At 47.8% G+C, this 10,380-nt stretch overlaps 1 protein-coding gene across 1 annotated transcript in view; it reads left to right on the forward strand.

Moving 5' to 3' along the window:
- The first annotated feature begins 10,302 nt into the window (after nucleotides 1-10,302).
- The window catches only part of TAF4 (TATA-box binding protein associated factor 4), a 69,183-nt gene continuing 69,105 nt past the window's right edge, over nucleotides 10,303-10,380 (forward strand). Inside the window, exon 1 of the mRNA XM_027086629.1 lies at nucleotides 10,303-10,352. Coding sequence (XP_026942430.1) covers nucleotides 10,303-10,352 — 50 coding nt within the window. The remainder of the gene's footprint in view (nucleotides 10,353-10,380) is intronic.

The raw sequence follows: 10,380 nt of genomic DNA on the forward strand, positions 1-10,380 counted from the left end.
ACGACCAAGAGGAGCCCCCGCTCGCCGCAACTAGAGAAGGCCCGTGCACAGCAGCGAAGCCCCAGCACAGCCAAAAATAAAAAAATAAATTAAATAAATAAAATAAAAATAAAAAATAAATGCTAAATGTCTCATGCATATAAAAGGGTGTATATATCACACTGCATCTTTTAACTAACAAGAAGAAAGTGAGCACCCATGTCCCCACCATCCAACCTAAGAATTCTTCAGTGGAGAGTTTCACCCAGTCCACACCCCCCCACCGCCACCTTGCTGGGCTCCTGACCCTGAGTCTGGGGTGTCTTTGGCTTCAGTTCTTAAGGGGTGGGGGTAGTGTTGCCTGGCCATGCGGGGCAGGGGTGGCCACCCAGGGTCCCACTGCTTGGACACTTCCAAGCAGGGCCCGGTTTCCAGCACCAGGCCTCTCCTCGGGCTGCACAGCAAGGGTGTTGGCAGTTGGCACAAAGCAGGTGTTCCCCCCCGCTCAGGAAGACGGTTGTTAAACGCTCACCAGCACCTGAGCGGACGATTGATCCCTGACTTCTAGGACCTCCTGTGTAGTTGAGGGGGTAAAACCTACGAGTATAAATAACTCGAGAATGTTGGTGAGGCCACCTCTGGGTATTTATCCAGAAGAACTGAAGGCAGGGCTTGACGAGATGTTTGCACAACCAGACTGTAGCAGCGTCATTCACAGTAGCCAAGAGGTGGAGACAACCCAAGTGTCCATCGATGGCTGAATGGAGAAGCAGAATGGGATCCACCCATACTCGGGAATATTGTTCAGCCTTAAGGTGGAAGGAAATCCTGCAATATGTTACAGCATGGAGGAATATGTTACCCTGAGGACATTATGACCAACGACGTAAGCCAGACACAGAAGGACAAATACGGTGTGATTCCACTTATATGAAGTCTCTGAAGTCATCAAAATCATAGGAACAGAAAGTAGAATGGTGGTTCCCAGAAGCTGGGGGAGGGGGTGAGGGAGTTGTTTAATGGGACGGAGTTCAGTTTGAAAAGATGAAAACGTGCTGGAGATCTGTGACACAGTGCAAATACCTAACAGTATTGAACTGTACACTTAAAAGTGGTTAAGATGGTACATTTTATGTTATGTGTTCTTTACCACAACCAGAAAAAGAAAAGGATTTGATGACAGCAGGTTGCTGTACTGGGGAGAGCCCTGGCCCAGAATTCAGGAAACTTGGGTTTTCGTCCACGTCTCCCGTTTCCTGGTGGCCTTAGGCAAGTCACTTGCCATTGTTGGGCTCTGGTTTCCTTCTCTCAGAGAATGAGGGGTGTGTTTAAGGCTTCCCAGCTCAGAAAGCTGAGTATGCACAGAGCCTGACACATTTCCTCATTGACTTTCACTCAAGTGTGACATTTACAAAAAAACTACACACATCGACACATTCTCTCAAACCAAACACACCACCTGATGCCATTGAACGAATGGACCGCCATTTGTTTATCCATTTCACTGGTGATGGAAATTGGGGTGGATTCCAGTTTGGGGTGAGTCTGAACAGTGCTGCTCTGACCGTTCTGGCACTTCCACGGGGCACACAGGACTTGCATCTGTTGCGTGTCTGAGGAGCAGAATTGTTGGGCCTCAGGCTGAGTGGTTGCATGGCTTAAGCCATGCAATGCCAAACAGTTTCCAAGGTGGTTGAACCAATTCCTACTCTCACCAGCAGATACTCTCCTCCTCCTTGTCAGCTAGGTAGGGTTGGTCCTTTTCAGTTTGGTCTTTCTGGCGGGTCTGCAGTGGGTTTGGTTTGCATTTCCCTGGGGACCGATGAGGCTGGGCCCTTTTTATATTCCAATCATTCTCTCTATCCATCAGAAGTGACGTGCCCATTTTTTCTATACTGCACCTAGCTTCTCCCACTGCCTTTCCATTCTTTTAATGGTGTCTTTTGATGAGAAGCTCTTAATGTAGCCCAATTTATCAACTTTTTTCCTTTATAGTGTTTAGCACTTTTTGTGCTTATTTTAAAAGAAATCTTGAAAAAAAAAAAAAAAAGGAATTCCCTCGCCATCCAGTGTCTAGGACTCGGTGCTTTCACTGGTGTGGCCTGGGTTCAATCCCTGGTCAGGGAACTAAGATCCCATGAGCTGCACAGCTCGGTGAAAAAACAAACAAACAAACAAAAATTTTACCTGCTCCAAGATTATAAACATATTTCCTTCTACAATTTTATTATTTTACTTTTCACATTTAGCTCTTCAATTCAGCTGGGATTGTTTTTTCTGTATGGTGTGAGGTTTGGGTCAAGATTTATTTTTCACCCTTATGGGTAGCCATTGACCCAGAGCCAATGATTGAAAAGACCATCCTTCCACCGCTGCAAGGCATTGTCCATTGTGTCATAAATAGATTGACTGTATATATGTGTCTTTTTCAGGACTCTATTCATTTGGCCTATTTATCTGTTCTTGCACCAACACCTCACTGATATCTGATAACGAAGGTCCTCCAGAGTTGTTGTTCTTCAAGACTGCCTTGGCTGTATTTGTCCATTTGCATTTCCATATGAATTCTGGAATTAGCATTTCTAAAATAAGCATTTATAAACTAAATCCCCTGCTTTACTTGTGGGTCACACATTTTGATATGTTGTATTTTCAGTAACATTCAGTTCAAAGTATTTTCAGATTTCCCTTGTGATTTTTTTGACCCATGGGTTACTTAGGTATTTCCAAATATTTGGGGTTTGCATTGTTTTGTTATTGATTTTATTCCAATATAAACAGAGAACATATTCTGCGTGATTTCAATCCTTCTAAATTTGTTGAGATTTGTTTCATGGCCCAGCACTTGGTTTATCTTTCTGAGTGTACTATGTGCAATAGAAAAGAATGTGTTGGGTGTGGTGTTTGATAAATAGCAGATCAAGATAGCTCACATTGTCATTCAGATCACTTGTGTCCATCCCGAGAGTTTTGTCCATTTGTTCGATGGGTGTTAAAATCTCCAACAATGGCTGTTGGATTATCTATTTTTCTGTTTAATTCTGTCCGTTTTTGCTTCACATATTTTGAAGCTATGAGGCACATACCAAGTTATGGTTTTTGTCTTCTTGATGAGTTAACCAGTTTTCATTAGGCAGCGTCCCTTTTTGTCTCTGACAAGCACTGCGTGGAGGTCCATTTTATCTGATGGTAATACAGGCTCTCCAGCCTTGTTAAGCGTAGTGTTTGCATGATATATTGTTTTGAAGTGTCTCTCGAAAACAGCATTGGCAGAGTCTCGCTTTTCTATCCTTTTAATTGAAGTGCTTAATGCTTAACATTTAATATTATGGTTAAGTTGGTGAGATTTAGGTCTATCATCTATTTGTTTTGTGTTTGTTCTTTCTAAAATGTCCTTTTTTTTTTTTTTTAAAGGAAAGCCAACGTTGGGGGAAGATGCGGAATCTTTTATTTATTTATTTATTTTTAGTTTTGGCTGTGCTGGGTCTTCGTTTCGTGCGAGGGCTTTCTCTAGTTGCGGCAAGCGGGGGCCACTCTTCATCGCGGTGCGCGGGCCTCTCACTATCTATCGCAGCCTCTCTTGTTGCGGAGCACAGGCTCCAGACGCGCAGGCTCAGTAGCTGTGGCTCACGGGTCTAGTTGCTCTGCGCCATGTGGGATCTTCCCAGACCAGGGCTCGAACCCGTGTCCCCTGCATTAGCAGGCAGATTCTCAACCACTGTGGCACCAGGGAAGCCCTAAAATGTCGTCTTTTGTTTTCTTTTGGATTATCTGAATATTTTTCAATTTTCTAGTTTATTGATCGTATTTTTAGGTATGGCTCTTTGTGTTAATTTTTTTAGTGGTTGCTTTAGGGATTACAATACGTATCCTTAACTTTTCACAGTCTTCTTTGAGTTAACATTGTACCAAGTCACATAAAATGTAGAACACTTTTTTAAAATAAATAAATTATTTATTTATTTATTTTTGACTGCTGGGTCTTTGTTGCTTCGTGCAGGCTTTCTCTAGCTGTGGTGAGCGGGGGCTGCTCTTCATTGCAGTGTGCGGGCTTCTCACTGCGGTGGCTTCTCTTGTTGCGGAGCACGGGCTCTAGGCGCACAGGCTTCAGTAGTTGTGGCTCGTGGGTTCTAGAGCACAGGCTCGGTAGTTGTGGTGCATGGGCTTAGTTGCTCCACAGCGTGTAGGATCTTCCTGGACCAGGGATCGAACCTGTGTCCCCTGCATTGGCAGGTGGATTCTTAACCACTGTGCCACCAGGGAAGTCCCAAAATGTAGAACACTTTCAATGTCATAGGTCCATAGTTTGCTACAGATTTGCTAGAGTATATTTAAGTGCAGTAAAACCCCCCACCATTCACTGTTATAATTTTGCTTTAAATAGGCATGTATTTTAGAGAAATGAAGAGGAAAAATATTCTTTTATATTTGTTCAGGTATTTACCATTTCTGATGCTCTTCATTCTTTCCCGATGACCAGGTTTCTATCTGGTATCATTTTCCTTCACTCTGAAGAATTTCCTTTAGCATTTCTTGTAGTTTAGGTCTGCTGGTGATGAATTCTCTTAATTTTCTTGTATAGCAAAATATCTTTATTTACCCTCATTCTGGAAAGATAGTTTGAAAGTTTGGCATTCTGCAAAAGGGTTCACGGGCTTTCTTTCAATACTGAAAGGTGTTGGTCCACTTTCTTTTGGCCTCCATAGCTTCCGATGAGAAGTTAGCAGTGTCACTTCATTGTTCCCTGCATGAGATGTGTTGTTCTCCTGCGGCTACTCATACGATTTTTCTCTTTACACCCAGCTTCCAACAGTTTGACTATGCTGTGCCCGTGCATAGTTTCCTTTGAGTTTATCTTAGTTGGGGATTGTGGAATTCTTCAAGCACGTAAATTTATGCCTTTAACCGAATACAGAAAATTCTGTAAATTTTGTCTTCAAATAGTCTTTCCTGCCCTATTTTTTCCTCCCTTTTTGTGATTTTAATTGCACAGATGTCAACATTTTGATTCTATAGCAGAGATCCCTTATGATCTTTTTATTTATTCCCCACTCTTTCCTTTTCAGACTGAATAAATTCTATTGATATACCTTTAAGTTCACTGATTTTTTTTCCCTCTGTCATTCCACTCTTCTGTTTGGCCCATTCAGTTAACTTTGTGTTTAGGAAATTTTAACTTTCAGTTCTAGAATTTCCTTTTTAAGATATATTTTACAGTTCTCTGCTGTGATTTATTTATTTGTTGATTTATTTATTTTGGCCGTGCCATATGGCATGCGGAATCCTAGTTCCCCAACCAGGGATCAAGTCTGTGCCCCCTGCAGTGGAAGCACGGAGTCTTAATCACTGGACCACTAGGGAAGTCCCAACTCTGCTGTGATTTAAAAAAAAATCTTTTCACTCGTTAAAAGCATATTTTTCTTTACATGAGTGAGTACAATAGTTTAAAATTTTCTTTTGCTAATTCCATCACCTGTGTCGTATCAGGGATCAATTGCCCATACTTTTTTTTTTTTAAGAATGGCCAAGATTCTCCTTTTCTTTGTTTAGTAACTTTAGATTTTGTCCTGGATATTGTGTTATTTTGTGTTGACCTTGGATTCTCCTATATTAACTCAAAGAGCATTGATTTGATTATTTCTATGTTTGTGTTAGCAAATCAAAGAGGACTTGGTGGGGCTCAGACAGCAAATACTGTCCCTTGGACAGCAGCTCAGATCTCATCTCAGTTCTTTTATTCTCAGCCAAGATGCTGGGAGTCTATCCTATGTTCCAATGTCACCTGGAGATTTAGGCCCAGGTTACAAACAGAATTTGGGTCTCCCCTTCTCTCACTCCTTCCTTTCTGGGATGCCCCCAAATACTTTCCAGAGGGTGTCATTGCCCAAACTCTATCTCCTGGCTCTCAGGCCAGCAGGACTGCAGGTGTTTTGTTGGTGTTTATCTGCCCTGCATGGCATGGCCTGCCCTTAGGCTAGAAGCTGTGAAAGCAGGCAGCTCACCCGGCCGTTCTCTTCTTCCAGGGCTTCTCCTCTCCAGCACCTGCCTGTGCTCACTCTGACTACTCCAGGTGAGCGTTATGTTGTCCAGAGTTCATAGTGCTGTCTGTGGCAGGTTAGTTCAGTAGGAGTTCACATACTGGCAATGGAAGCCTAGCTTGTCCATTTCTGTGCAGAGATCCTGCCTGGGATCTTAAAATCCATTTGCATCGATCTGTAGAGTATGTTGGGGGAGAAATGACATTTTTACAATACTTAGTCTTCCAATTCTTGAACTTGGTATATCCCTCCATGTAATTACTTTTTCTGTAACTTCTCTCAATTGTGTTTTACAATTTTTTGTCTATAGGTCTCGAGCTCTTTGATGTTAGTTTTATATTAAGGCATTTGGTGATGCTGCTGCAAGCCAAGAATGCCTGGGGCCACCAGGAGCTGAAAGAGGCAGGAATGACCCTCCCGGAACCTCCAGAGGGAGTGTGACCCTGCTGACACCTTGATTTTGGACTTCTGGTTTCTAGAACTATGAGAATAAATTTCTGTTGTTTTAAGCCCCCAAGTTTGTGATAATGTTACAACGGCCCTAAGAAACGAATGCACCTGCATTTACAATCAGTTATGTGTTCATCCTGGGACATGGATCCCCTCTTGACTGTGGCAAGACTGAGTCTGCAGCGCTGAGGGCTGCCGGCTGCGGCAGGGAAGTCTGGTGAACCAAGACTCTGGGAACAGGGTCGGGTCACCAGCTGCCATCTAGCTGCCTGTCTTTTTTTAAGATTGTTATGTTGTATTTCAGGCAGATAACAAAAGCATAGGAAATATAACGAACACTGCATATCTTTCACACAGCCAGAGCAACACTGAAATTATTGACTCGTGGTTGTTTATTCTTTCTTTTTTACGTCTTTATTGGAGTATAATTGCTTTACAATGGTGTGTTAGTTTCTGCTGTATAACAGTGAATCAGTTATACATATACATATGTTCCCATATCTCTTCCCTCTTGTGTCTCCCTCCCTCCCACCCTCCCTATCCCACCCCTCCAGGTGGTCACAAAGCACCGAGCTGATCTCCCTGTGCTATGCGGCTGCTTCCCACTAGCTATCTACCTTACGTTTGGTAGTGTATATATGTCCATGCCTCTCTCTCGCTTTTGTCAGAGCTCACCCTTCCCCCTCCCCATATCCTCAAGTCCGTTCTCCAGTAGGTCTGTGTCTTTATTCCTGTCTTACCCCTAGGTTCTTCATGACATTTTTTTCCCTTAAATTCCATATATATGTGTTAGCATACGGAATTTGTCTTTCTCTTTCTGACTTACTTCACTCTGTATGACAGACTCTAGGTCTATCCACCTCATTACAAATAGCTCAATTTCGTTTCTTTTTATGGCTGAGTAATATTCCATTGTATATATGTGCCACATCATCTTTATCCATTCATCCGATGATGGGCACTTAGGTTGTTTCCATCTCCAGCCTATTGCATATAGAGCTGCAATGAACATTTTGGTACATGACTCTTTTTGAATTATGGTTTTCTCAGGGTATATGCCCCGTAGTGGGATTGCTGGGTCATATGGTAATTCTATTTGTAGTTTCTTAAGGAACCTCCATACTGTTCTCCATAGTGGCTGTATCAATTCACATTCCCACCAGCAGTGCAAGAGTGCTCCCTTTTCTCCACACCCTCTCCAGCATTTATTGTTTCTAGATTTTTTGATGATGGCCATTCTGACCGGTGTGAGATGATACCTCATTGTAGTTTTGATTTGCATTTCTCTAATGATTAATGATGTTGAGCATTCTTTCATGTGTTTGTTGGCAGTCTGTATATCTTCTTTGGAAAAATGTCTATTTAGGTCTTCTATGTTTATTCTTATATTTAAGAGAGCGTGTCTGATGCTGTCTCCATTTTATTGAAAAGATAATATACTGCTTAATAAACCTTAAAGTCCCACACAGCTGCCGGCCTGGGAGGCTGCCTTTTTGCCCATGGCCTTGCATGTTTGCACCGCTGTAGGTGGCAAGGATGTACTGTTTTTGGGTTCTGCCGTTCTCACTTAACAATAAACATTTTCCCCTGTTTAAACCTGGTGTTTATATTTACACTCGTTTTCAGGCCCTTTTTTCTCTTCACGCTAGTTGGGATTTTTGTTTCAAATTACAGAAGTCACAGGGAAGCTGCTTGTTGAAGCGAGTAAAACCACAGAGCGATATTCAAAGAAAATGCCTCAAGTCCCCAGGGTGGCCAAGGTTAACAGTTTGGTAGCGTCTCCCCGCCCTCCTATCGGGAGGAGGGGAGGAGCCACGTGGCTTCCGCCCCCACCCCGCTCTCCAGGCGGGCCGTGCTCTGGAGGGCACCAGATGCGGGAGAGTGCCTAAGCAGTCGGTAACTCCCACCTTCTCTGCGGGCGACCCCTCTGGAAGAATTGGGTGGAGCGGGGTGGGGCGTGGTGGGGCGCGGAAGGCGGCGCACGGACGCTTCACCTCCCACACTTCCTGCTGGACCGGAGGGCGCCCCGGAGGACTCTGGGGGTGATGTCAGCACCACTGCGGCGCGGAGGGTTGGAGGGGTCCTGGCGGGCCTTCAGAGGACGCAGGAAGTCCCTGCACTGTGGGGAAGCAGGAGGGGCCTCACATGGCACCACCTCCTCCCTTCACTGAAGATCTGAGTAACTACAGGGGCGGACGGGAGGGGGACCCCCTCCCCAGGGCCTCAGAACCCGGGGGTCACGGTCTCGCGGCAGCCAGTGATCTGGCCAGTAGCACGGCTGCTAACTCTTCTACCCTGACTCCGATGTGAGTGTTTTGAGTGTAGACTACGGTGTACACCTCCATTTCCCACGACGGAGGTCGCACCCGGGGCTGAAGTCAGCTTGCTTTTGTTTGGCCCAGCTGAACATTTTCTAATGAGTTGTCAACATTAAAGACGATGAGATGTTACACGTAATGCCACATTTCTGCTCTGGCTCGAAAACCAGACTGTCCGCCCCCGCTGGGCTCAAAGAGCGGTGGGGATGGCGCGCAGGCACCCCGCGTGCAAGGTCCCCCACCCCAGGTTTGTTCCACCTTCTGGGTACTCAAGTTCGGGTGCAAAATTCCGGTTCTCTCTTCGCAGGGTTCCCCCCTAACACTGGCCCATGGAGGCCCCTTTCCAGGCTCCAGCCGCCGCGCCCATTGTCTAAACCCGCCCCGTGAGTGGGGCTCGCGGGGGCCGGCGGGTTCTTTTGTTAGGCGGTTAGAAAAGATCATTTACGTGTCAACAGCTTCCCGCATTGTGCTGCGGTCCGTGTGACAGCGGCGCGGGCTCTTCAGCTGGAGCGAGGCTGGAGGCACCTCTCTGGGTCCCCCGCCCACCCCCCCCAAAAAAAAGGGGAGAGAAGAGAACCCCTAGGCATGTCCCAGAATACCATCTTTCGGTGAAAAAACCCCGAAAACACGCAGGAGAGAACTTTACGTGAACTGTTTCTACAGAGAAGGTGCTCGTAAGGTTATTTTAGATAACTTACTTCGTCAAAAGGACAGAACGGGAAATAAGGACCCGAGGAAGACCTCCAGGATGGACGCTCCCTACGGGAGCTGCTGGTCCCGGCCGGCGCCGCCGTCTCACCCAGTAATTTACAGACATTCGTGTCCGGGGGCCGCGCCGCCGGAGAAGATGAGTCACCCTGGCGCGGCCCCGGGCGCCGACCCCCGCCCCGCCCCCGCCGCCCGAGCAGCGGCCCTCACGGCGCGAGACGCCGGATCTCGGGCGGACCAAGGCGCCCGGCCGAGGGGCAGGCCAGCGCTCGCCCCGCCCGGTGCGCCGAGCTCCGGGTCTCGCGCCCGCCGGGCAGCAATGGCGCCGACGCCCAGGCCGCCTCCCTGCCTCGGCCCCCGGCCCAGGCCGCACCCTCCCAGGGCGCCGGGTCCCCGCGGGCGGCGGCGGCGGCGACTCCATGAGGGGCGTTGGGGTCCCGGGAGCACGGCGTCCCCGGCTCCCTCGCCCGCCCGCCCGGCTCTCCCCTCAGCTCCGGCCGCAGCCATTTTGGAGCGAGCGGAGACAAAGAGCCAGTCACTGCCGCCGCCCCCACCAGGTCCCGGCCACGGTCCCTGCCCGTCTCGTCCTCCTGCCCTCCGGCCTCTAGCCCGTCCGGCGGTCCGGACCCCCACGTCGACGACGGCCCAAGGGCGCCGAGCCCGCCGCCCGCTACCCACCCGCCCGCTGAGCCCCGGCCGCCCTCCTGCGCACCGGCCTCTGCCGCTCGCAGCCATTGGACGCGCCTTTTAGGCGAGCGCCGCGGCCAATCGTGGGGCGCCGGGCGGCCGGGCGGGGGGCACCGTGGCCAATGGCGAGGCGCCGGGCGGCGGGCGGGGGCGGGCGCGCCGCCGCGCCTGCGCAACGCGCCGCCGCCGCCCTCCCCCCC

The sequence above is a fragment of the Aethalodelphis obliquidens genome, unplaced genomic scaffold (genome assembly GCF_003676395.1).
Source record: "Aethalodelphis obliquidens isolate GAN/ISIS:26980383/991018 unplaced genomic scaffold, ASM367639v1 scaffold57, whole genome shotgun sequence".
Lineage (NCBI taxonomy): Eukaryota > Metazoa > Chordata > Mammalia > Artiodactyla > Delphinidae > Aethalodelphis > Aethalodelphis obliquidens.